The 27,676-nt window shown below is 42.3% G+C and overlaps 1 protein-coding gene and 1 pseudogene across 9 annotated transcripts in view; one reads left to right on the plus strand and one right to left on the minus strand.

Annotated features, from left to right (window-relative positions):
- AMBRA1 (autophagy and beclin 1 regulator 1) overlaps positions 1–27,676 on the plus strand; it is a 182,206-nt gene that overhangs the window by 84,084 nt on the left and 70,446 nt on the right. For all 9 annotated transcript variants that reach the window (XM_047775859.1, XM_047775858.1, XM_047775861.1 and 6 more), the window contains 2 exons: positions 932–1,012; positions 1,926–2,026. In XM_047775859.1, the coding sequence (XP_047631815.1) occupies positions 932–1,012; positions 1,926–2,026 (182 nt within the window). The remainder of the gene's footprint in view (positions 1–931; positions 1,013–1,925; positions 2,027–27,676) is intronic.
- Positions 14,138–15,136, minus strand: LOC125123876 (GTP-binding protein 10-like; annotated as a pseudogene).

Raw genomic sequence — 27,676 nt, forward strand, 5'->3', positions numbered from 1 at the left:
AGTCTCTAAAGAAGGGACTACTGGGAGTTCCCGTCGTGGTCTGACTAGGAACCATGAGGTTTTGGGTTCAATCCCTGGCCTCACTCAGTGGGTTAAGGATCTGGTATTGCAATGAGCTGTGGTGTAGGTTGCAGACATGTCTCAGATCCCAAGTTACTGTGGCTGTGGTGTACACCAGCAGCTGAGCTCCAATTAGACCCCTAGCCTGGGAACCTCCATATGCCGTGAGTGCGCCCCCCCCGCAAATAAATAAAGAAAGAAAGAAAGAAAGAAAGAAGGAACTACCTAGTCTTTTTCTTGTATTGTTTTTCTTTCACTTATCAATGATTTTTTCCCCACACCAAGGCTTTAAACAGATTTATTTAAAGATGACCATTTGTTGAACGAAATTGACGGAGGAATTTTTTTTATTCAAGTTTCCTGAAAGCCAGTTTTCTATCTTTCAGTCTAGAAAAGAAGTTTATATACACCCATTCTAAACCCGTTAGGGGAGTTCTCTTGTGGCACAGTGGGTTAAGGATCCAACGTTGTCATAGCAGTTTGGGTGGCTACTGTGGAACAGGTTTGATTCTTGGCCTGGGAAATTCTGCATGCTATGGATGTGGCCAAAAAACCCCAAAACTAAAAAATCTTTTAGAAGATATAAACTTGGCTTCAATTTCAGGTGCTACAGAATTCAGAGACCATATTAACTCCAGAAAATCCTCCTTACTGAACTGTTAGTAAATGCTCATAAATCGTTTTTAATTGAGGTACTCCAGAAATGCAGTGTATTATCGTGCCACCCAAATTAGTAAGCAACCAGATGACTCATTTCTCTGAGACCTTCACCCAAGTATAGGAATTTAGTTTGGGACATGTCTGTCTTTTGGGCTGGTGTCTCATGCTTCTTTAGTGGCTCTCTTACATGTAGTCTTTATGTTTTCTCCAGGGACAATGGTGACAGATCCAGGCACCGAGCTCCACGCAACGCCCGGATGTCTGCACCTTCACTTGGACGCTTTGTCCCAAGGTAAGAACTGGCTTGTCAGCCTCTATGAGAGACTTTTCTGAGGAAGCTTTTATGAGGGCCGCTACACGTGCCAGCCTATACCACACCCACAGCAACGCAGGATCTGAGCCATGTTGCGACCTACACCACAGCTCATGGCAACACTGGATCCTTAACCCACTGAGCGAGGCCAGGGATCGAACCTTCATCCTCATGGATCCTGGTCAGGTTTGTTAACCTCTAAGCCACAAAGGGAACTCCGGGCCTGGGATTTTTAAACCTACTTTCTGGTCTTTGGATTGTCCATATCTGGAATTATTTCCTAGTGAGCCTACAGTCCAGCCCTGCCACCTAAGGAGTTGACAGGAGATGACTAACCACAATAAAAAGACATAGAAAAATCAAAATCAAAATCAAAAGACATGGAGTTCCCGTTGTGGCTCAGTGGTTAACGAATCCAACTAAGAACCATGAGGTTGCAGGTTTCGTCCCTGGCCTTGCTCAGTGGGTTAAGGATCCGGCATTGCCGTGAGCTGTGGTGTAGGTTGCAGATGTGGCTCGGATCCCGTGTTGCTGTGGCTGTGGTGTAGGCTGGCGGCTACAGCTCCGATTCGACCCCTAGCCTGGGAACCTCCATATGCCACGGGTGTGGCCCTAGAAAAGGCAAAAAGACAAAAAAAAAATCAAAAGACAAAGAAGGTGGCATTGAGAGCATCCTATTCAAGAACAAAGAAACTTTAGAAGAAAGATCAGGAAGAAGGTAGAAATGTGTGAAAGGACAAACCCTAGGAATTTTTACTCTGCTCTGGATTTCTGTGAACTCCTAGGTTAGTGGATCCCTTACCTTTGATTGTTGAGGAATGGCAGATGGGACATCTCTTTTGTTTTAAGGTAGTCTTTAGTAGGCCTTAAGTAACGTGATTCCTTCTTATAGGCGTTTCTTGCTGCCTGAGTACTTGCCTTATGCTGGGATTTTTCATGAACGTGGACAGCCTGGCTTGGCTACTCACTCTTCTGTTAACAGGGTCCTGGCAGGTAAGGAATTGTTTTTTTGGATTTTGAAAATTTTAAAGGGGCAGGGAACCTGGTAAAGCTTTTCCCCCTCCTCTACCTATGTTGATGTGATGGCATCTTGGCATCTGCCTGAAAAACTATTTTTTAAGGTTTTGTACTCAGTTCCTTCAAGGCAGGAAACTATAGATTGAGGAAAGCTGTTTTCTCTTGCCTATTCCCACTTCCTTTAGACATTAAAGAAAATTTGTTTAAACTGTTTGTTTTTTAATTCAGCAAGTAGATTTTTAAGTAATTGAATGATAAAAAGTGTCTTGGTCATGTTTTGTTGGTGAGGTACCCATGAGCCAGATCCTATGATTTAATTAGGAGCTTGGTGCACACCTTTCCAACCCTTGGCCGCTGCCAGCACATGGAGGTTCTAGGCCCTGTGGAATCTTCAGGGGAAGGAAGAAGATAGAGACCCATGGAACTAGCTTAGAAATTTCCGTGGGAATGGACTGGACAAGCCCGTCTGAGGCAGTTATGGTGGCAGAATGACTTAGTGACCAGTGTTTTGGGGCTAAGATGGGTAATGTGACTGGGCTGAGACATAGTGTGTGCTGCTCCTTCTGGGTAGTCTCTTAGAGAAGGAAACAAGGCAGATTCTATTTTTTTTCTGACAAAGGTTCCCCCCCCCCCTCCACTGCCAACTTGTAAATTTATGTATGTGAAGGCATTGAAAAATATAAAAACCAAGCCACATTTTGGTGTATCTTTAATAAGCATCTTTATTTTAAAAATTCAAATGACATTATGTTTTGGAAAATCTGGGCCATGTGGTAGTTAAAGGTAGGAAGGGATCTGCGTGAGGCAGTGGCACCGTCAGGCTGGGGGAGTATGATTTCTGACCAAGCTGCTATGATAGCTGGTAGACCAGGGATCCGGCTTCCCCTAAGTAGCAGTGTCCTTGATCCACCATCAAGGCCTAGAGACCCCAGAAACCTCAACACTTTCTCTGCTGAACACCAGGGCTTCATAGGCACAGGCTTAGTAGAGGAGCAGACTGCACCACGGTGTCCTGACAGCCTCGACCTTGGGGGGGTTCTGGCCCATGTTGGTGCACAGACTCCACGGCTCTGTGCCTCTCCTTCCTTGGCACTTCTCTGTTGGCTAATGGCACATGGAAGCTCCTCACTGGCAGATAATCACTTGCTGCCAGACAATACTATAGAGCTCTTCTCCACCCTTCTTTGTTCTAGACATCTGCCTCCACCACCGCACACAGCAGCTCCTGCTCCTCTACTGCTGGGAAATCTCCGTTTCCTTGGCATTTTGTTTTTTTTGGAACAGCTGTATGCTGTTTTTTTCCCTCCTTTGACGTAATAACTTTTTACCTCCATTTCCTTTTTCCTACTTTATGCCCAGAGGTCAGACCCCAAATGGCCCAATTTCACTTATGGATACCTTTTGATATAGGGGTTATGTTCCAGCAGGCAGTTGTTTACCAATATGAAATCAAGGATGCAAAGTGCCTTGAGGGGAAGGAAATCTAGCCCATGGTTTCCATTCACATTTAAACTCATTTTCTCCCAGAGTTCCCGCTGTGGCCTCTCTGGAGCGCTGGAATGCAGGTTCAGTTCCCGGCCCAGCAGACGCAGTGGGTTAAGACTTGAATATGATCCTTGGCCCGTGAGGTCCATATCCCATGGGGTGGCCAAAAAAGAAAAAAACAGGAATCCCTGTCATGGCGCGGTAGAAATGAATCTGACTAGGAACCATGAGGTTGGGGGTTTGATCCCTGGCCTCGCTCAGCGGGTTAAGGATCCGGCGTTGCCATTAGCTGTGGTGTAGGTTGCAGATGCGGCCCGGATCTGGCGTTGCTGTGGCTGTGGCGAAGGCCAGCAGCTACAGCTCTGATTAGACCCCTAGCCTGGGAACCTCCATATGCCATGGGAGCGGCCCCAGAAAAGGCAAAAAGACAAAACAAAACAAAAACCCCATCTTTTCTCCCATTTCCTCAAGATACATGTTACAAAGTGTCCACTGGTCTTTTTCTTTTTTCTTTTGGGTCCGTACCTGCGGCATATGGAAGTTCCCAGGCTAGGGATCGAATTGGAGCTGTAGCTGCCAGCCTATGCCACAGCCATAGCAACTTGGGATCCAAGCTGCATCTGCGACCTACACCACAGCTCAGGGCAACGCCAGATCCTTAACCCACTGAGTGAGGCCAGGGATGGAACCTGCGTCCTCAAGGATACTAGTCAGATATGTTTCCACTGAGCCACCACGGGAACTCCCATTGGTCTTTTCTTAAATGCATTCATTATTTGTAGATGTTTGGATGTCCCTCCAGATTCTGTTGACAGTTGTATTACTTTTTTTCTTCTCTTGAGAAAATTCCAATAATAATAACAGCAACAACAAAAAAGCTTAACATTCATTGAGCATTTGCTGTGTACTGGGGAATGTTTTAAGTGCTCTTCCCAGGCATATTTCCTTTCTTTTTCATAGTAATCCTGTGAGATGGGTACTATTATCCAATTAACAGTGGTGGAAACTGAAGCCCAGAAGATAACTTGCCCAGAGTGATACAGCTAGAAGTGGAGGAGCCAGAACTGAACCAGTCAGTGGAACTCCCAATTTCCTAGGGTGCCTGCCTCCCCACAGCTATTGTAAAGGATGAAGCACCAAATAGCATTCTTCTTCTAGGACCTTAATCTAGAAGAGGGAAAAAGCTCCCAGAGACCTTGGCTGATCTTCAGGGGTTTTCTTATTTGTTTTAATTCCTCTATTTTAAGTGGTATGTAGACATTTCTTTTTACAACCCAATAATGCTTGCTAAGGAAAATCTTATTATGTAACAGCCCTTTCACCGAACCTTCATGCCCTTCTGGACACAGATGTTTTGCTTTTTATTAAACTTGCTTGTGATCATGTAATAGAGCTACTGTAATAATGGCTTTCAAAGTGAAGACAAATTAGCATTTTAGCAGTAAGCACTCCCAGTTTTCCTGGAAAGGCACTTTCTCTTGTATGATTAGAATGAGGTTGTGATGATCTCAGAACAATTACTTTCCATAGACATTTGTTCCACAGTTGTGTGCCAGATACTGTTCTGGGCTAACAGAGTGAATAAGACAGACACGGTCTCTGCCCTTCTGTAGCTCAAGGTCTAGGTGATTGGCCATACCTCAATCTTGCTGTTTGGTTCTTAGCTCTAGTGCAGAACCCTTTGTATAGTGAATGGCTTTTTGAAGGGGTGAAGCATGAAAATTTGATAGATCTGGAGGGACAGAGTATATACACACCTGCAGTTTTAAGAGGCATGGTCAGTGGCAAATGAGTTTTCAATGGACCCTAGCCAAAGCTGTTCAGAGTCATCAGCAAAAATGGATTTGCAGAAAATTAAGATCCATTCTGCCCACTTCCTCCCACAAGAGCCTGGGAGCGATAATATAAAACAGAAGCTGCTACAGAGAAGTGTTTTCTTAGTCTGTTAATCTTCCTCTCTTCCGCCTTATCTTGTTGCCTTCCCCCCAATTCTGTAGGTTCCTCATGACCTCCGTCACCCATCAACCCACACATGCCCCTTCTTCAGCAGCACAAATTCTGAACTCATACTTAAAGAGGAATAACAATATTTGAAGCTATGCAGCTTTACTGGTATGTTTTTGGGGATACATGCAAAAAAAAATCTGGGGTGCTCTCCTGCTGACTTTTTAGCAGACAGTGCTAGATCTGTAAAGTAACAGCAACTGATAATAGAGAAGGAAATAAGTTAAGAACTGCCTACTATGAGCCAGTACTTTAACATACATTATCTCTTCAAGTGATTGTGACAACCCTATGAGGTAGATGCCATGTTTCCATTCTGCAGGGAAGAAGACTGAGGTTCAGAAAAGCTATGCCACGTGGCCAGTATAACATAGTGAGAGGCAGACCTGGAGCTTTAAACCAGGTCTGCCTGCCTGACTCACAACAACTCTATTCTCTCTTCTGTGCCATGCTTGCCTGAGTTCACATAGGGAGTATCTGCTAAAAAGTTCTTAAGCCCTATAATATTTTTCTGCATGTTTGAGGCCTCAAGCAAGTGAAATGAGAAGACCTGGCATTTGACATCTTCCTGGTAATTACTGGAAGAAAAACTTCTGAGGGATAGGGACCTGTGTAATGTAGACTATTAGTTATCTGTTCTGCCTAATCTTTTTGACTTTCATCCTAATGAGCATCTGCTCCCAGCAGTTGTGGGTCTGATGTATTTAATTTAGTATTTTGATTAAAATCAATGGGAAGTGTCAGGATTTTTTTGGTCCTAGCCCCAGGTCATTGGGGCCTGGTTGAGTGTCACGGGCTAGAGATGGCTTTGTGCCCAGTTATCCTAATTTCTCTTAAGATTTCTTCTTTGAGCCATTAGTTTAGGAGTGTGTCCTTCAATTTTCACAAATTTCCTTCTGTTGTTTCTTTCTTATTTAATTTCACTGTGGTCTAAGAACATACTTTGTATGATATCAGTTACTTTAAATTTATTAAAACTTGTTTTATGGTTTAGCATGGTTTGTTCTGGACAGTGTTACCTGTGTGTGGGAGAAGATTGTATATGCTCTTGTTGCTGTGTGTAGGCTTCTATAGATGCCAGGGAGATCTACTTGGTTGATAATGTTGTTTAGGTTTTGTATATCCTTGTTGATTTTCTGTCAAGTTATTCTACCCATTATTAAGAGTGGAGTGTCGGAGTTCCTGTCATGGCGCAGAGGAAACAAATCCGGATGACTAGTATCCATGAGGACACAGGTTCAATCTCTGGCCTTGCTTAGTGGGTTAAGGATCCAGCGTTGCTGTGAGCTGTAGTGTGTGTCGCAGACGAGTCTTGGATCTGGCATTGCTGCGGCTGTGGTGTAGGCCAGCAGCTATGGCTGCGATTAGACCCGTAGCCTGGGAACCACCATGTGCCATGGGTGTGGTCCTAAAAAAAGCAAAAAAAAAAAAAGAGTGGAGTATTGATGTTTCTAATTATTATTGCTGAATTGTATATTTCTCTGTTAAGTTTTTGTTTTTTGCTTTTTAGGGACACATTTGTGGCATATGGAAGTTGCCAGGCTAGGACCTATAGCTGCCGGCCTAAACCACAGCCACAGCAATGCCAGATCCAAGCCACATCTACGACCTACCCCACAGCTCGAGGCAATGCCAGATCCTTAACCCACTGAGCGGGGCCAGGGATCAAACCTGCATCTTCATGGATACTAGTCAGGTTCATTTCCACTGAGCCACAATAGGAACTCCTCCCTTCAGTTTTGTCAATTTTGGCCTCGTATGTTTTGGGGCCTTGTTGTTAGGTACATATGTGTTTATAATTGTTATACCTTCCTGATGAATCAATTTTTTCATTATAAATATCCCTTTGTCTCCAGTAATGGTCTTTTTTTTTTTTTTTAAGGTATAGATCATGTACCATATTATATAAATTTCAGGTGTATAACATAGTGATTCACAAAATTTAAAGGTTGTATTCTCTAGTGATATTGCCTTTAAGTCTATCTAGGGTTTTGTTTTTTTTTTTTTGTCTTTTTGCAATTTCTTGGGCCACTCCCGAGGCATATGGAGGTTCCCAGGCTAGGGGTCAAATCGGAGCTGTAGCCGCCAGCCTATGCCAGAGCCACAGCAACGTGGGATTTGAACCGAGTCTGTGACCTACACCACAGCTCACAGCAATGCCAGATTCTCAACCCACTGAGCAAGGCCAGGGATCGAATCTGCAACCTCATGGTTCCTAGTCGGATTTGTTAACCACTGCGCCACGACAGGAACTCCAAGTCTAGTATTTTTTTAAACTCAGTATAGCTACAGCTGTTTTATGGTTGTTGATTACATATATACCTTTTCCTATCCTTTTACTTTCAACCTATTTGTATCTTAGAATCTAAAGTGTGTCTCTCATACAGTTGGATCTTATTTTTTATCCAATCTGACAATCTCTGCCTTTTGATTAGGTTGTTTAGTTCATTCACTTTTTTTTTTTTTGTCTCTTTGCTATTTCTTTGGGCCGCTCCCACGGCATATGGAGGTTCCCAGGCTAGGGGTCGAATTGGAGCTGTAGCCTCCAGCCTACGCCAGAGCCACAGCAACGTGGGATCCGAGCCGCATCTGCAACCTACACCACAGCTCACGGCAACGCCGGATGGTTAACCCACTGAGCAAGGTCAGGGACCGAACCTGCAACCTCATGGTTCCTAGTCGGATTCGTTAACCACTGCGCCACGACGGGATTCGTTAACCACTGCGCCACGACGGGAACTCCTTTTTTTTTTTTTTTGTCTTTTTGCTATCATTCACATTTAATGTTATTAATACATTTGGGTTTTTTTGTCTGCCAGTTTGCCGTTTGTTTTATCTATTTCTAATGTCTTTTTAAAAAAAATTTTTTTTTATTTTTTAGGGCCGCATCCATGGCATATGGAGGTTCCTAGGCTAGGGGTCAAATCAGAGCTGTAGCTGCCAGTCCGTTCCATAGCCATAGCAACTCAGAATCCAAGCACATCTGTGGCCTACACCACAGCTTACAGCAACACCAGATCTTTAACCCACTGAGCGAGGCCAGGGATCCAACCTACATCCTCATGGATGCTAGTCACATTCGTTTCTGCTGAGCCATGACAGGAACTCCTTTTTTATATGTATATATATATAAAAGGCTGCACCTGCAGCATATAAAAGTTCCCAGACCAGGGATTGAATCCGAGCTGTAGCTGTGACCTATGCTGCAACTGCATCAGTGCCTGATCTTTCAATGTACTGCACTGGGCTGGGGATCAAACCTGTGCTTCTGCAGTGACCTGAGCTGCTACAATCAGATTCTTAACTCACTGTTTTTTAACCCACTACACCACAGTGGGAACTGTTTTTGTTTTTGTTTTTTTCTTTTTTCTTTTTTTTAGTTTCTCCTTATTGACTCCTTATGTATTTATTAAGTGGGTAGCTGTTCATGTGCTATTTTAATTCCTTTCTTGGGAATGCCCTTATGACGCAGTAGGTTAAGGATCCAGTGTTGTCACTGCATTGGCTCAGTCAGGTTGCTGCTGTGGTTCGGGTTCAATCCCTGGCCCAGAAACTTCCACACACCCATAAATAAATAAATAAATCCTTTCTTGATTTTAAACTATGTCAGGATCTACTTCAGACTTATACAGATTTAATTCTGATAAGATATAGAAACTTTGTTCCATTATAGCTATATTCTCTTACCCCTCATATTGTTGCCATATATATTATTGTCTACATATATTACAGACCCAACAATACAGTATTATAATTATTGCTTTATGTAATCTCATGTCTCAGGCATCCTTCTGTCTGTTGCTTGTTGTGGGTAAACAAAGCTACCTCTTTTGCATGAATTTACTTTTCTTCTTCCCGTTAACTATTTTTTTTTTTTTTTCCCACTGTACAGCAAGGGGGTCAGGTTATCCTTACATGTATACATTACAATTACATTTTTCCCCCAGCCCCATTAACTATTTTTTGTCATCTTTTGCCCCTCTTATCTTTTTAAAAAACACTGGTCCTCTTTCTTAGATATTCCTTGGTACCTTAGGGAATTACTTTCAGGAGGCCTGTCTAGCCTAAGTTTGGCCAACTAGGTGGGCATCTGGGTCTTTGGCTTGCTAATTTTTAGGAATTAGTCTAGTTACTCAATTCGATATCATAATTATCTAGTACAACATATTGCTTAATTACCATATACCACTTGAAATTGGCAAATCTGAGAAAGATGAGAAGTCATGAATATAGTTGAAGGCCACCATGATGTTCTTAAAATGAGTGTGAACAGAAATGAATGACAGTTATGCTGTTGGACCCTTGTCCATGTTCTTTACCCTGTTCTTTACTGCTCTGGTACCTAGTAGTAGCCAGGCTAATAAAGTGAGTGGCACATTCCAACTCAACATCAATTAAGATAGCTGTTTATAAATCCCAGATAAATGGACAATTAGTAGCAGTGGTACTAGCTAGGCCGCTTTAATAATTAACCCAATTACCTTTCATTCTGCTTCAGTGATGAAAGTAAAGGTGATAAGGGGCTGGCTTGGTTACCTGGGAAACAGAAATAAATGCAGCACTCCTCCTAGAGAACCCAGCTTTCACAGATGCCTTACAACACCTAGGACTTTTTACTTCTTTGGTTTCCACCAATCCCTGGACCATCCATGCCCTCTTTGCATCTCCGTATACCGCTAGTGAGAAGTGTGCTTGTCAAGAACTTAGACCTAAATTTCTAAGCTGAATTGTCTTTGCTTCTTTGAGCTTTTCTAGGGGAAAACATTGGGCCTTGTCAATGAACTTTCTTTTTCCTTTTATAGTATGTGACTAAGTTTTTCTGTGCCTCCATCTCTCTCTGCTCTAGGAAATTTCCTCTTGATTCTTCCCCACTGAAGCTTTACACCTGGGCTCTTTCTATACTGTCATGTTGATATGTAATAATACTTTCTAAATGCTCAGCATTTTCCAGAGCACTTTGGGTCTTAATAAAAGAATTAAATGGTTTTGCCCTTAGGGATTTTACAGTCTAGCCAGGGAGTGGCCTGATTTTCTATGGAGTTTGTTGTTGTTTGTTTGTTTGTTTTGGCCCTGCCACTAAAAATTTAATAATTCCCCTGAGACTTTAACTGCCAGTTCTGGTAGATTAGCTGGGAAGGGGTGGGATAGGGGGTTTGGTGCCAGTTTAAGTAACTTTGTTTCAGGGTTTTTGTTCGTTTTTTTTTGGCCTCCCCTGTGGCATGTGGAACTTCCCAGACTAAGGGTTGAATCAGAGCTGCAGCTTCCAGCCTGCACCGCAGCCACAGCAATGCCAGATCCTTAACTCACTGAATGGGTCCAGGGATTGAACCCGCATCCTTAGGAACTAGTCAGGTTCATAACCTGCTAAGCCACAATGGGAACTCCCGATTTTAAGTGACTCTAAATGTGTCCCATTTGTCTTTTGCTTGGGTCTGTGAGCATGAGTGGAGTTTGGGAAGGATAGCTGCCTCTTGCAGTGTAGTGTTGGCTTCTGAGAGGCAGTAGAGCAAAATGTTCAAGAGTTTGGGGTCCAGAGTCAGAGTGTCTAGGTTCAAATATTCATGATGCTTCTTCCTAGCAGTGTAATACTTTGGAACGGACTTAGTTTCTTCACCTGTAAAATAAGCGTAAGAATCTGGAGTTCCCGTCGTGTCTCAGTGGTTAACAAATCCGACTAGGAACCATGAGGTTGTGGGTTTGATCCCTGGCCTTGCTCAGTGGGTTAAGGATCCAGTGTTGCCATGAGCTGTGATGTAGGTCACAGATGAGGCTCAGATCTGGCGCTGCTGTGGCTCTGGCTTAGGCCAGTGGCTACAGCTCCAATTAGACCCCTAGGCTGGGAACTCCATATGCCGTGGGAGCAGCCCTAGAAAAGGCAAAAAGACCAAAAAAAAAAAATCATATTTAGCTTATAGGATTGTTTCGAGGATTAAATGAGCTAATGTGTGTGAAACACTTCAAATAGTTGTTTTTTTGTTTGTTTGTTTTTGTCTTTTTAGGGCTGTTCCTGTGGCATATGGAGGTTCCCAGGCTAGGGGTCAAATCGGAGCTGTAGCTTCTGGCCATAGTCATAGCCACGCCAGATCCAAGCCACGTCTGCAATCTACACTACAGCTCACAGCAACACTGGATCCTTAACTCACTGAGCGAGGCCAGGGATCAAACCTGTGTCCTTATGGATGCTAGTCAGATTCGTTTCCACTGAGCCATGACGGGAACTCCCAAATAGTATTTTTGGCACACAATAAGTGTTCAATAGATGTTAGCTATTATCACTGTGGCTTTTATTGTAAATCTTGAGGAACAGTATGAGTTAGAGTTGTGTCAGTCTCATCACTGATTATAACCTTGCTGCTCTTTCATTGTTCTGCCTTCTTCAACAGTAGTGCATTTCCTTCGTCCCCAAATAGGGCTTTCTCCCCTTTGCTATGGTCAGTGAGTTGAAAAAAATTGGGAGCTTGTGCTCTAAGGTACCAACAGATGGTAACCTGAAGTTCCCTGTGTTGATAGTTTGACAAGCTAATGTGTCCATTGTTGCCTGTAGTCATGTCAACCAAGGGAATTAGAGGAGTCACAAAGTTTGCATTTGAGAAACCATTTTCTGTCTCCCGTCAAAACCTGTGCTCATGAAATAAGCATCTACTCTGCAGACCAACTGCCTGCTCCTATGTAACCATGGCAACATGGCATTCTCAAAGTGGACCAATAACATCAGCATCTTTTGGGAACTTGTTATAAATGCAAATTCTTGGTCCCTACCCCAGACCCACTGAAGCAGAAATTCTAGTTGTAGGTCTAGGAATTGTTTAAAGAGTCTCATAAGCAATGAGGTCCTGCTGTATAGCCAGGGAACTATATCTAGTCACTTGTGACGGAACATGATGGAAGATAATTATGAGAAAAACAATGTATGTATATGTGTAACTGGGTCACTTTGCTGTACAGCAGAAATTGACAGAACATTGTAAATCAACCATAATAAAAATTTTTTTTTAAGTCTCCTAGGTGGTCCCGGTGCACTTGAAAATTTGAGAACCACTGCTCTAGTGGTTAACTCCTTAAACGTAGGAACAGAGATAGAGGGGAAGAGATGACTTCCTAACACTTCAAGGGGTGTTCATGCCAGGAATCGAAGATATATTGGTCCTGGTGAGCTCCCGGTGTATTATTCTTCTTGAACTGGAGCTGTTAGTAATGCGGAGGGGAAAATGAAAGAATTTGGTATTACCTACAGGGTGCTTAGCTGGTACAGAAGTCATTTTGACTTAATAAGCAGTTATTGAACTTTTGTTGTTTATGCGGTACAATGTTACATATGTGATAGTACCCAGATGAACAAGACATCATGTCTGTTCTCCATAAGCTTACCACCTTAAGTAAGTGGTAAGTAAGCCCATCATGCTCAGAAATAGCTTAGGACAGTGTGTATTGTGCTAAATGCTAAGGTAGAAGTATACACAGAATGCTGGCTATGAGAACACAGAACCTGACAACATTTCTACAGCAGAAAGTATGAGTCTGTTAAGCTTTTATGCTAAGGCAGCAAGTTCTTGTCAGCTTTGATAGGAGTTTTATTCCTAAGGGAAATGGACCTAACTTCTTACTTCTTAACCAATTTCCTACTTGTTCCTCTTCTTCCTCCTAAAAAAAGAAGTGCTTACATTAACATATCTGGATTGAGACCTCATTATTTACTTGTAATGTAAGTTTCCTGTAGTAGGGCTTCTCTAGACCTAGAGTGATCTCAGAGTTTAAGTCCTGTGGGTGGTGCATTCCTTAGAAATACTGCCTATCTTGGATTTCCCATTGCGGCGCAGCGGAAACGAAGCCGACTGGTACCCATGAAGTTGCAGGTTCCATCCCTGGCCTTGCTCAGTGGATTGAGGATCCGGCGTTGCCGTGAGCTGTGATGTAGATTGCAGACGAGGCTTGGATAACAGCGTTCCTGTGGCTGTGTTGTAGGCCAGCAGCTGTAGCTCCAATTTGACCCCTAGCCTGGGAACTTCCATATGCAGTGGGTGTAGCTCTAGAAAGTAAAAAGAAAGGAAGAAAGGAAAGAAAGAAAAAGAAATAGTGCTCATCTTGAGGGTGCCAGTGAATATGCCCTCTAATCTCTTAAGTGCCCGGACCCTTTTACTTCTCTCTTCTTAGGTTATGATTGGTATGTGCTTTGGCGTGTCAGTATAGAAATCTGCAGGGGAGATGTGAGGAAAGAAAAAGCCAAATATGAGGTCAAACCCTGTTTTTTCCACTGGATGCAATAGCCAGTCTCCACTTTGTTTAAAATTAGAGATCTACATACTCTGGAAAGAGTTGGAACAATCTTCTTTGCTGTCCCATCTACTCAGGTTTTTTTTTTTTTAAACAGGAATATCTGAGGATTTTGTTATAGGTGGATTGGCCATAAAATTCTAAACTGCTGTGTTTAGCCCTCAGTTACATTTTTACTGTTGATAGACTTAGCTACAAAACATCTTTAAAAAGTATGGTTCTTAAATGATGGTATATACACCATCATCTAGAAATAACTAAACTTCTAGAAAATATGTCTGGAAAAACTTTCAAATGAACACAATTTTAATATCACTTTTAATAGATTTAAGTTATATTCATTCTGGGACTAATAACAGCAGTCTTTGATGGTGGCTCACTATAAGATATTGTGTTGGAAATATGTAAATTAAGTAACTGCTTCATACGGTGTGCATCATTTTCCTCGCTGGCATGTTCATCCAGTGATTTCCTTATACAGTTCTTTAGTTCATCAGTTCCTTCTCCAGTAACTGCAGAGATGGGGGTGATATGTTGGAGCTCCACAGTCCTCTCTAGAATCATTTTTTTTTTTTCAGATAAATGTAAACAGTCTTTAGGATTTTGGAGTTAGTTCATCAGTACTTGAAATTTGTCTTGGGCATCTGTCAAGTCCATTTTATTAACTGCTAGGAGATCAGGTTTTGTCTGAAGTTCCTCTTTGGGCAACGCCAACTCTTTTGTGAGTAGTATTACAGTTTCGAAGGCAGTTCTATATTGAGTTTGGAAAGAAAGCTGAAATCCAGAAATACCAACAACAAAAAGTAATTATTTAGTTCTTTCTATATGCTTGAGGACTTTGTGGCCCATTCCTTTGTTCATATGTGCTCCTTCTATTAAACCAGGAAGATCAGCTATTGATATCTCTTTGAAACCATGATACTTAATTTTTTGAAGTTCAGGTTTTCATGTTGAAAATGCATAATCTGCATTCACAGGTTTTGCATGAGAAATTTTACTTAGCAAAGAGGATTTTCCAGCATTTGGGAATCACACTAGGTGTATATCAGCTATAAGTTTTAGATCAAGGTGAATTACTTGTTTCTGGCCTTTCAATGGTAAGAAATTTGTAAGTAATTTACCACCAAGACTTTCTTCAGCTACTAGAATTCTATCTTTCTCTTTATTGAATTCTCCTATAATTTTACCATTTTCATCAGTTATTGAAATACCGACAGGTACAGGAATTTCACAGTCTTTTCCTTTTGAGCCATTCAGTGCACTAACTCGACTGTTCGCTCCTTCTCCAGCCACAAACTGTTTCTGAGGATATTTGTCTTTAAGTTTTGTTGTTGTTGTTGTTTGTTTGTTTTTGTCTTTTTAGGGCTGCACTCATGACGTTTGGAAGTTCCCAGGCTGTGGGGTCGAATCGGAGCTGTAGCTGCTGGCCTACACCACAGCCACAGCAATCTGAGCTGCGTCTGCCACCTACACCACAGCTCATGGCAATGCCGGATCCTTAATTCACTGAGCGAGGCCAGGGATCGAACCTGAATCCTCATGGATACTAGTCGGATTTGTTTCCACTGTGCCACGACAGGAACTCCCAGAAAATTCCTGTTTTAAAAAGTTCCTTTCAATTTGTGACATATTTTTTAACTACTCAAGATTTACTGAATTTAGAGATTTAAAATCCAAACTTAAAAGCTCTTAAAAACAATGCACTCAGTGGAAAAAAAATAGTAAGGAACAGGTTATGAATATTATTACTTAAAAGAAGGAAAATACATTATTTGAGCCAAAAGAAAAAGTCAAACGTACACTCTACGTACACCACATTGCATGTCTAAACAGCAGACAGGTACCCTAACTCTCCAGTCCACATGCACACAATTCCCCTGTTAAATCTCAAATCCTTTTCCCAAATAACTGTCCAGACCATACCTAGTAGACACGCCCTTCTCATGCCTTATAGTCCCAGCCCAATTCCTGGAGGGACAGAAAGCAGAGGACTCTGGTAGGCAGAAGGGCCCCAGGAAAAAAACAGCAGGGAAGGCGGGAAGCGAAGGCAAACCAGAGCTCTTGGGTGGTTCTAGAGACACCAGGGCTCAGACATCAGGCTAAGGGGCACCAGTCATGGACCTTTCTAAGCAATATGCAACTGTAGCGTGTCGTGACTTCGAAAGACGAGCATTCCCTCCCATGGAAGCTGTACGGACTCCATCAGTTTTTACCAACTCCTATTTATTTAGTTAGTTTTTAGTTTTTATTTTATTTTGACTCCATCCACAGCACATGGGATCGAACCTGCACCATAGCAATGGCTTGAGCTGCTATGGGGACAATGCTGGATCCTTAATCCACTGCATCATGAAGGAACGCCTCCAACTCCTTCTTTTTATTTTATTTTAAATTTTAAAAATTTTTTTATTTTTTATTTTTGTCTTTTTGCCTTTTCTAGGGCCGTTCTTGCAGCATATGGAGGTTCCTGGGCTAAGGGTTGAATCGGAGCTACGCCAGAGCCACAGCAATGCCTGATCTGAGCCACGTCTGCAAGCTACAGCTCACAGCAACGCTGGATCCTTAACCCACTGAGCAAGGCCAGGGATCGAACTCGCAACCTCATGGTTCCTAGTCGGATTCGTTAACCACTGAGCCACGACGGGAACTCCAAACTCCTTCTTTTTAAAACTCTGATGTCATATTAGGTTTTCTTCCTCTTTCCTAGTTCATGTCCTCAGATAGTCTCATTTTTTCCAAACTAACTGGAAATGCCATGGAAGCTGGCAGACAGCCTCTCTCACCCTCTCTACCAAAGTAGAGCCAACATGTGGGTATTAATTTCTTTTAACACCTGGTGATCCACAAGGCTGGCTCTTCTGCAGGGTCCTTGTGGCACTCAGCTGGAAGCCAAGAGCAAGCATGGATAGCTTGGTATCAGCTGTGAGGTGGAAAGAGGCACCTGCAAGAGGGTGACCAGGAACTAGGACCAGTGTTGAGACTCTCTGGGGGTGGGGGTGGGGGCTGTTTAGTGTCACCCCAGAGCCAGAAAGTTATCCTGTAACTACATACTCCAGCCTGTAAAAATAGTCTCTCATATTATAGGGCTGCTAAGATGAGTCCCTGGGTTTACCAGCTCACTGCAGCTATGTGCCATGCAAAAGGGGTCCAGCTTCACTTCTGCTCTCTTGAGCTGTGGGATTGTATTCTTTGGGGCTGCTTAGCAAACAAACTCATGATTTTTATGGGTCTTGGCTGGTATAACACAAGCAAAAAAAGTACTCTTCCTAGCCAGAGAATTTAACTAGGCTACAAAGAAACAAAGGGAAAAAATTGGACAGGAGGTAAAAGGTCAAAGTTCCTAGTGGGAAGAAGGGTCTTGAGGGAGGTGGAATATACTATAGACATATGATAAAAACATATCATTCAGAAGTTCTTGTCATGGCTCAGCAGCCACAAACTCAGCTAGTATCCATGAAGACATGGGTTTGATATCTGGCCTTGCTCAGTGGGTTGAGGATTGGCATTGCTGTGAGCTATGGTGTAGGTTGCAGACTCAGCTCAGATCTGGTGTTGCTGTGGCTGTGGCTGTGGCCGGCAGCTATAGCACCGATTAGACCCCTAGCCTGGGAACTTCCATATGCCACAGGTGAGGCCCTAAATAAAAAGACCAAAAAAAAAAATTATATGTATATATACACACACATTCATATATATACACATTCACATATATACAGTTCATACATATACAAACATACACACTATATATATGTAAATTCATTTTCATGAATAAACCTGTCTAAAAAGGTGAATTTTTTCCTGAAGCTGCCATATTGCCAATGACTGGTTTGGGTAGTACTTGCTTATTTTCCCCAACGGTAAGATTTCACAACAGTCTCTTTATTATATTTTTCCTGGACTGCTAACATGAATGAAAGGAATGTCATAGTACTGTCCAGTCGCTCCTGCTTCTTAGAGTGAAGTTTTGTCTAGGCACATAGCTCAGAGACTGTGACAGTTCTATAGCAGCATTTAAAATCTTCCAACACATTGCCCCTGGTGCTGAACTGGCAAAAGGGTTATGGACAGAAAACACATAGTAACTCAGGTTTAGATTTGACCATGAGCTAATGTTAGACCACATTTGCAAATGTGGTGACTGTGAAAAACGGTGCTTCAAATGTGCTAAAAACAAAACAAAAGCCCAAGAGCACTTCCTATATGCCAAGTAGCATTCTAAGCATTTCTCTCATATTAATTCGTTTAACCTTCACAGCATTCCAGTTATATTCTGTTATTACTCATTTTTACAGACGAGGAAACTGAGGCATAAACAGATGAGGTAATTTGCCAAAGACCACAGCTAGCATTTGACAGAGTAGGGGAATTAGAATTCAAGCAGTCTAGGAGTTCCCGTTGTGACTCAGTAGTTAACGAATCTGATTAGAAACCATGTGGTTGTGAGTTCGATCCCTGGCCTTGCTCAGTGGGTTAAGGATCCAGCGTTGCCATGAGCTGTGGAGTAGGTCACAGATGCAGCTCGGATCCTGCATTGCTGTGGCTGTGGTGTAGGTCAGTGGCTACAGCTCCGATTAAACCCCTAGCCTGGGAACCTCCATATGCCGTGGGAGCAGCCTTAGAAAAGGCAAAAAGACAAAAAAAAAATAGAATTCAAGTAGTCTAGCTTTAGATTGGGACTTTTCACACAGAACCATCATGATGTGTGATTCCTTTTTGGTGGAAAAAGAGGCTGAAATGTACACTCTGGGATTTCCCTTTGTGGCTCAGCAGTTAACAAACCCGACTGGGACCAATGAGGATGTGAGTTCAATCCCTGGCCTCGCTCAGTGGGCTGAGCATCCAGTGTTGCCATGAGCTGTGGTGTAGGTCGAAGACGAGACTTGAATCCTGAGTTGCTGTGGCATAGACTGGTGGCTACAGCTCTGATTAGACCGACCCCTAGCCTGGGAACCTCCACATGCCATAGCAGCCCTAAAAAGAAAAGAAAAAAAAAAGTAAACTCTGGCTTTACTTTAATAAAGCAAAAATAATTTGTTTCAGCTGACAAGACTGCTATTGGGGAGGGGGCTGCAATTCTCTTATATTCTTGTTGTAGCTCCTTTCGCCTAGAAAGAGCCCTGTAGAAGAAATACACTCCTAAACAATGAATCCTGAAGAGGTAATTACACTGTTGCCGTCCCATTGGGAAGAAGGCTGGGGCGGTGATTACATTCCAAAACAAAGCTGTTTGGGTATAATTGCACTGTGCTGCTCTTATCAGTCTGGAGAAGGCAGGCCTCTGGTCTCCATCCTCATTTGTTTTTGAGATGGAATCCGAATAGCATTCAATTAATAGGCAAGACCCAGGCACAGGGAAGTCAGCCAAAAGAGCCAAGAGGACATTAACTTTCTGTTGGCATTTTCCTTCCACTGAAGTTTTCCAGACCTTTAAGCATCAGCAAATTTGAGGGAGAGCCCATTTGAGGAAATGTGTTTGGCTAATGAAGGGTTAGAGAGCCCTCCTTAGATGCTGTGCCCCAAAGCCCTCATTGGTCTTTATACATAAAGAAAAGATGGTTGGATGGCAATGAAATTTCCCTCCTCCATCAAGCAGCTTTTTTGCTCTATCAAAACTTGGCCCTCCCCTCAAATCTTTCCCCAAAACTTATATATATATATATATAGAGAGAGAGAGAGAGTATGTGTGTGTGTGTGTGTGTATGCATGCATGCAAGTATATTTTGTAAATATATATTTTGTGTATATAGATTCTAGTTGTGGATCCAAAAGCCCCTCTCTAGTTCTATTGAGATTATAAGGCTGACTTTGTTAAATTTCAGCAATAATCTCTGGATCTGGACTAAAAGAAGAAGTAAAACTAATTTAATTGTTTTGTTTTATGATTCAGAGAACACAAAACTGCCAGTGGTCTCTCAGGCATGCTCATTGAACTAGAGCAGAGAAAGGGAGAAGATGTCCATTTTATCAGGCTAAGGGTTTCACATACCCCTTGGGAGTGGTTGGTGTAGCCTTGGCCATTGTAGCAGTTAGCTTTTGCTGCCTCACAAACCACCTGAAAATTTACTGGCTTAAAAAAGCATTTATTGGAATTCTCTTGTGGTGCAGTGGGTTAAGGATCTGGTGGTATCACTGCAGTGCAGGTTTGATCCCTGGCCTAGGAACTAAAAAAAAAAAGCATTTATTGGGAGCTCTCTAGTGGCCTCGCAGTTAAGGATTCATTATTGTCACTGCTGTTGCTCGTGTTCAACCCCTGGCCTAGGAACATTCACACGCCGTGGGTGTGGCCCCCCAAAAAAGCATTTATTGTTCCTTACAATTCTCTGGGTCCAGTGTGCAGTTCATCTGTTCTGAGCCAGCTTGGCCGCTCTCTGTGTCAGTTGATGGCGTGGCTGAGCGTGGATGGTCTTAGTTGGTGTAATAGGTGGGACAGTGGCCTCCGCATAGCTAATCCCTAGAACCTGTGAATATTTACCTTATGTGGCAAAAGAAACTTTGCAAGTGTGATTAAGGTTACAGGTTTTGAGGTGGGGGTGATAGTGTTGAATTACCTGCATAGACCCAGTCTAATCACATGAGACCTTTTAAAAATAGAAGGGAACGGCAGACCAGTCAGACAGAGGCAGTGTTAGAAGATGGGAATTGCACCCAGGCATCTATGGTCAATTAATCTTTGACAAAGGAGGCAAGATCATAAAATGGGAAAAAGATAGTCTTTTCAGCAAGTATTGCTGGGAAACCTGGACAGCTGCATGCAAATCAATGAAACTAGAACACACCCTCACACCATGCCCAAAAATAAACTCAAAATGACTTTAAGACTTAAATATAAGACAAGACACCATCAAACTCCTGGAAGAGAACATAGGCAAAACATTCTCTGACATCAACCTTACAAATGTCTTCTCAGGTCAGTCTCACAAAACAACAGAAATAAAAGCAAAAATACACCAGTGGGACCTAATCAAACTGACAAGCTTGTGCACAGCAAAGGAAACCAAAAAGAAAACAAAAAGACAACTTACAGAATGGGGGAAAATAGTTTCAAATGATGCATCTGACAAGGGCTTAATCTCTAAAATATACAAACAACTTATACAAATCAACAGCAAAAAAGCCAACAACCCAATGGAAAAATGGGCGAAAGACCTGAATAGACATTTCTCGAAGGAAGATATACAAATGGCTAACAAACACATGAAAAAATTCTCATCATCCCTGATTATTACAGAAATGCAAATCAAAACTACCATCAGATGCCCTCACACCTGTCAGAATGGCCATCATTCATAAGTCCACAAGTAACAAATGCTGGAGGGGGTATGGAGAAAAGGGAGACGTCCTGCACTGTTGGTGGGAATGTAAGCTGGTACAACCACTGTGGAGAACAGTATGGAGATATCTTAGAAATCTATACATAGAAATACCACATGACCCAGCAATCCCACTCTTGGGCATATATCTGGACAAAACTTTCCTTAAAACAGACACATGCACCCACACGTTAATTGCAGCACTATTCACAATAGCCAAGACATGGAAACAGCCCAAATGTCCATTGACAGATGATTAAATTAGAAAGATGTGATATATATATATAATGGAATACTACTCAGACATAAAAAAGAATGAAACAATGCCATTTGCAGCAACATGGATGGAACTAGAAACTCTTACAGTGAGTGAAGTAAGTCAGAAAGAGAAAGACAAATACCATATGATATCACTTATAACTGGAATCTAATATACAGCACAAATGAACCTTTCCACAGAAAAGAAACTCATGGACTTGGAGAACAGACTTGTGATTGCCGAGGGGGAGGGGGCGGGAGTGGGATGGATGGGGAGCTTGGGGTTAATAGATGCAGACTATTGCCTTTGGAATGCATTAGCAATGAGATCCTGCTATGTAGCACTGGGAACTATGTCTAATCACATATAATGGAGCATGAGAATGTGAGAAAAAAGAATATATATGTGTAACTGGGTCATCATGCTGTACAGTAGGAAAAAAATGTATTGGGGAAATAACAATTGAATACAATGAAAAAAATAAATTTGACATAGTCCAAAAATTAAAAATTACATTAAAAAAAAAAAAAGGTCCCTTCGTGGCGCAGCAGAAATGAATCCGACTAGGAACCATGAGGTCGTGGGTTCGATCCCTGGCTTCGCTCAGTGGGTTAAGGATCCGGTGTTGCCGTGAGCTGTGGTGTGTATGTCGAAGACATGGCTCAGATCTGGCATTGCTATAGCTCCAATTAGACCCCTATCCTGGGAACCTCCATATGCCGCCAGTGTGGCCCTAAAAGGACAAAAAAAAAAAAAAAGCGGGGTTGGGGGGGGATTGCTTGGCCCTCGGCTAGCAGTTAGCAAGGCCGCAAGAACCTCAGTCCTCAAACTGTGAGGAACTGAATTCTGCCGACAACAAATGAGGAAGGAGACAGGATCCTCCCCTAGAGCCTCCAGCAAGTAACACAGTCCTGCTGCCACTTTGATTTTAACCCCAGGAGACCTATATTGGACTTGTAACCTGCAGAAATGAAAGCTAGTAAATTTATGTTATGCCTTGAAGTTTGTGGTAATTTGTAATGATGGCCATATAAAACTAATATAGATGGCTTCACACACACACATATCTGACAGTTGATTGGCTAGTTGGCCTCACCTGGGGTGACTTGTCTCTCTCTTTTTTTTTTTTTTCCCACCAGTTTCCTTTAGTGTCTCAGGCTTCCAAAGAGAAATATGAGGTTAGGCCCCCAAACGGAGGCACTTAGCAAGTCTCTGCCTTTGTTACTTTTGTTACTGTCCTATCAACCAACACAAACCACATGGCTGAGCCCAGAGTCAGAGGGAGACTCTCTCCAAGGGCACAGGGAGACTTAAATCATTCGCGGCCCTTACTATAACATTCTACCACAGTGAGATAGATTTTTGAGATCTGAGGTAGCCTGGTAACTCACTCTAAACAAACTACTTTTTAAAGTGCCCTTACATATACGTGAAAGGGAAGTTTAAGCATACCAAGGATTATAGATGTATAGATTTGGAACTCCAGAGTAAGGTCTTGGTTTAAATCATGATTTGGTTTATTCAGAGAGACTTGAATTTAGAAATTAAATCCAAATGGGAAGCTGGATCCTTGTTTTCTAGACATACCGTTTCAGAGAAACTACCTTTTCTCTTTCTCTGTTTTCTGGGATGTAGCCCTCTATTTCTGTGTGCTGAAGGGTAAAAAGATGTGCAAAAGAGCTCTGTGGGTGGTTGGGCCCCGTGGGGCCACATGTATTTCTGTGTAGGAGTAAGATTGACAGAATTAACTGTGCAAGCACTTACTAAATTGGCTGTAAGTGAACCTGTACCCATGGCATCATTTATAATCCATAGCTCCTTTAACTAATTGGAAGAAAAGTTCCTGAAAACTAAGGCAAGGGATCTTTGTGTGCCCAATCACTGTAGCACATTGTGCTTTCTTCTAGCAGCGGTTGAGAGAAGCCAGAATTTGGTTCCTCTCAAGCACGAGACCTAGCTTTTGCTTGGCCTTATTGATGAGATTGGTTAAAAACTATTTTATGGGCTCCAAATGTGAATGCATGGATTGGGCCTCAGGGCACATAGAGACAGATTTAATATGCACTTGACATTCTTTTAGGACATCCTTGATGTTTAGAGCCATCTCCATGACTGATGGGATGCAGGCTCTGCTGTTGGTGAACTCTGAATTTTGCACAGGCTCTTGGATTCCAAATAGCAAGGCCTGTGCACATGAAACATGTATACTTATCATTGAAGATTTAAACTGGCTGTCACAAGAACTTCATCACTCAACTCAAGACACCCAGTGGTTTAGTGTGCCTTTCCGAATATCTCTTGCTCTGCCTCAAAGCTTAGCCAAGATCATGAAATGACTGTGAGGCAGAAAGAAAGCTGCTGCCTTGTAATGTATGTGTAGCCATGTTTGCTACTAGAAAGTGAAGAGAAGTAGCTTAGCCTGGGATGGGGGGGAATATAGATTCCGCTCCCAAGAGGAGATGGAGCAGTGGTATGCCTTGGAAAGGAAGAATAGTGCTGCGAATGGAAATGCAGAGACTGTTTAAAGAGGTAGACTACTAGAGCTTATCTCTTACTTCCTGGTAAGAGAGAATCCCTGGTAGAGTGTGTAGTGGTGGCGCTCAGCCAGTATCCTTCCGTTCTTCTGCCTTTGCTCTTTGGGTCCCCTTCTCTCCTACCTTTATCTTTATCTATCATGGTTCACCAAATTTCAATTTGACTTTCTTTAAGGTAAAACAAATACAGCTAACATAAGATCTAACTGATAGCTTGTAAAAGCCACAAAGTGTTTTTTGGTCTAAATATCTTCATTGATTCTGTTGAAGTGAGATGACTAGGGGAAAGTGGTAAAATGTTATATTGCCTGTTAGGTAAACTAATTAAAACTGAACATATCAAAGCAGACTTGAAATAAGCTGTTTCAAATGCCCAATTTCTCCACTCTCATGTTCCAAGGTAGAGAGACTGCAGTGACAGCTTAAGAACACCTGCTCTAAAGAAGTTTCCAGCTGTTCAGATCTTTGTCTTACTGAGGAAGAATTTTAAGGTCCTAGTGGGATGGGAGCAATGAGCACCGAGGCTTAGTGCCGAGACCAGCTCAGCAGGTTGGGGCTGAAGAAACTTAAGGAAAAAAGTTAACAGAAAACAAGACACAGAGACGTTTATCCTAAGTAAATGTGGGAACCGGGAGATTCAAGGTCTCAGGGACCAAGAGTATTGCCTCAAGAAACCACACTGCTTTTATTGTGCTCTTGAGGATTACGTCAAGTGAGGAGGGGGTTGCAGGTGCAGGATATAGGTTTTTTAAAGTTATTTTAAAGGTCACGTAGCTGGTAGATGGTTAAGCTTTTACTCTGACCTTTAGGCATTTAACAGTCATTAGCATTTGAGGAAGCTTGGCTTCTAGCTATCTATGCATAGCGTCTAGAGTATCCTCACTGTGCTTCCGCAAACGCATGGGCATGCCTATCTGCAGCAACCCAGGGTGCCTAGCTTTGCACCTTGGTTCTCTTTGCTGATGCATATTCTGCTAATGACCCCTCATAAACCACTTGGGGCCATGAGGTTCCTCTTTCTCTTATTCTTTAGAGGACATATCATGCTTGTGCGGCGTGCCTATCTGCACCGGCTAGACCAACGCATTATGTCCTCATTCAGCTGACCCTATGAATAAATTATGCCTTTAGCTCTTTGTTCTTAAACTTAAGTCATTGACCAGCACTGTGACTGTGTTTCAAGCAGGAAGATGGGGTAAAGTAAAGCAGGACAAGATGGAGTTTTCAGCAAAGAGGCTAAGAAAATATTGTAGAAACATGTCTCACGACAGGTTAGCTTGGGAATCCATAGATACATCTGTGCCACTATTATGCAACACAAGCCACCCCTAAAAATATTCCATATATAAGTAAATATAAGTGAAAATTATGATCTTGCTCTGATGGCAGCTTCAGGACCAAACCTGTCCCCACCCCACTCATTAAACTGCCAACCCTAAGGCTCATTTGTAGAAAGTCTGAAACTGCCACTGGGAGGAATTGGCCATGGAATTGGAGGTTACAGTGGTGAAGAAGAAGCAGACTGGCTGTTTATAACCCTCAACTTCATGTCTACCTTTTGTCCCTTTCTACCATTATTTACAGGTACACAGTGTTTTCGTGTTGGTTAGTGAAGATTTTTTTGTTAGCCTTTATTTTCAGGTATGAAGTATAGTTGTCTCCCTTTTCCTTGTGTTACTAGTGTCTCTCCTACATTGGAGAGGGACTTTTTCCTGAAAGGCTAATACAGCTAGGGAGAGACAGTGCTTTTTTCAGACACCTGAAGAAAAACTGTTAGTTTGGAAATCCTGAAAAAAATAATCTTTGTCCTGGTGATTGGGGATATGCTGTATTTAAAAATACCTACTTTCTTTGCCTTCCCCATTTTGGATGCCACTCTTGCCTGTTCTACCTCACTCCAGATCCAGGACCTTAAAGTGAAAGTGATAGGGATAAGGCAGGAAATTATGGGATTCTTAGAGCAAGAGCTAAGCAGTGTTGGTTACAATTGGACTATTTCACATTTTACAATTTTGCATGACTCATTACTTTTGTGTGGGGAGTATAACTGAAACAAACTATCAAACTGGAAATGGCCTCAGGGGCCCTGTCTCTAAAGGAAAATGTTGGAATTTGAGTTCTTAGATCTTCTAATTTTGACAAATTGAATTATCCCCAGAGCTTCTCTTACATCTTTCTTTTTCATTTCTTTATTGGGCAGTCTGTGATGGGAGGGGATTATTATATGTGTTTGCATGCGTAAGTAGATTCAACCAAAGCATACTGCAAAAGTGAGATTGAGAGAACTCCCAGAGAAATGTATGCCTCCCCATTCCCTTCTCAACCTAGGACCTGGACATTAGAATATTTTGCTTATATTCTCCATTGGCTTTGTTGTTCCTAAATGTTGAACATTAGGAAATATCAAGGAGTCACGTAACTGCTTTTTTGCAAGGAGCTAAAGGTTTGGAATTGCCATCATGGCTCAGCGGTAATGAACCCGACTAGTATCTATGAGGTCCTGGGTTTGATCCTGGCCTCGCTCAGTGGGTCAGGGATCCAGCGTTGCCATGAACTGTGGTATAGATCTGAGACAAGCCTCAGATCCTGTGGTGGTGGCGTAGGCTGGCAGCTGCAGCACCAATTTGACCCCTAGCCTGGAATCTTCCGTGTGCCACCGATGAAGCCCTGAAAAGACAAAAATGAAGAAGCCAAAGGTTTGAATTTTTAAAATCATAACTAATCCTTTGTATTCCAAATTATACCTCTCATTAGGCCCTGGAGGCTGCCTGTTAGTTAGATTGACTAGGCTTTAAAGTTAGTTGGGTTGCTATTTCACTTTCAGAAGGACCTAAAATACTTTATGATTTATTTATGTATTATATTTAAATTCTTGCTGTTGATAAGACTTTTCCATTTCAGAATGTAGTCAGTCCATCCCACTTGTTTTCTCTTCTCCTCACTCCCCTCCAGGTTCTCAGGTTGGTCCTGTGGGAATGTAGTGTGGTCATCCTCCTTAGCCTGTAGCTACCCGTGGACCTTCTCAAGCTGAGCCTTCACATTTCCATTTCTCAGCTCTACTTTCTTGACTTTTGCTTTTGCTCATCTTTCTTGTGCTCGAGATCATTTCCATGACACCCTTAGAAGAAGATAGATAGGGATTAGTTGTCCTTGGTGAACCAGCACTGTATTTCTCTCCTTGAGCCTAATCTTATCTGCTAGGCATAGGGAAAAATCTAGAATGAGTACTAATCCCTTGTAGGGTTTTTCCCTCTCTGTCCAACAGACAGTATAGCTACATTAGAACAAAGAGTGGAATTGGGGGTAGAAATGAGAGTCTTTCTTTTTATTTGAGAAGTATGTGAATGGATCTGTTCTGTTCATATCAGTCTCATACCTCAGAGAAATTATTTGTTCATTTATTCTCTTGTTCATTGGAAACTGTTTTCCCCTAGTGATTCTAATGTTTATTAACTTCATTATGAAAGTAATCACAGGAAAAATACAAAAACTGGACTCATTGCTATTCAGATAGATAATATAGTCCTATTTTCAAGTTAGTATGTAATAAATTTCAGTGGAATATATTCCTTGAGTGCTGCACTTTTCTAGGCCCTATGCTAAATATAAGCGCTAGAAATTTTTGTTGTTGTTGTTGTTGTCTTTTTAGGGCCTCACCCGAGGCATATGGAGGTTCCCAGGCTAGGGGTCTAATCAGAGGTACAGCTGCTGGCCCACAGCCACAGCAACACCAGATCTGAGCTGCGTGTGCGACCTATACCAC

The sequence above is a fragment of the Phacochoerus africanus genome, chromosome 4 (assembly GCF_016906955.1).
Source record: "Phacochoerus africanus isolate WHEZ1 chromosome 4, ROS_Pafr_v1, whole genome shotgun sequence".
NCBI lineage: Eukaryota > Metazoa > Chordata > Mammalia > Artiodactyla > Suidae > Phacochoerus > Phacochoerus africanus.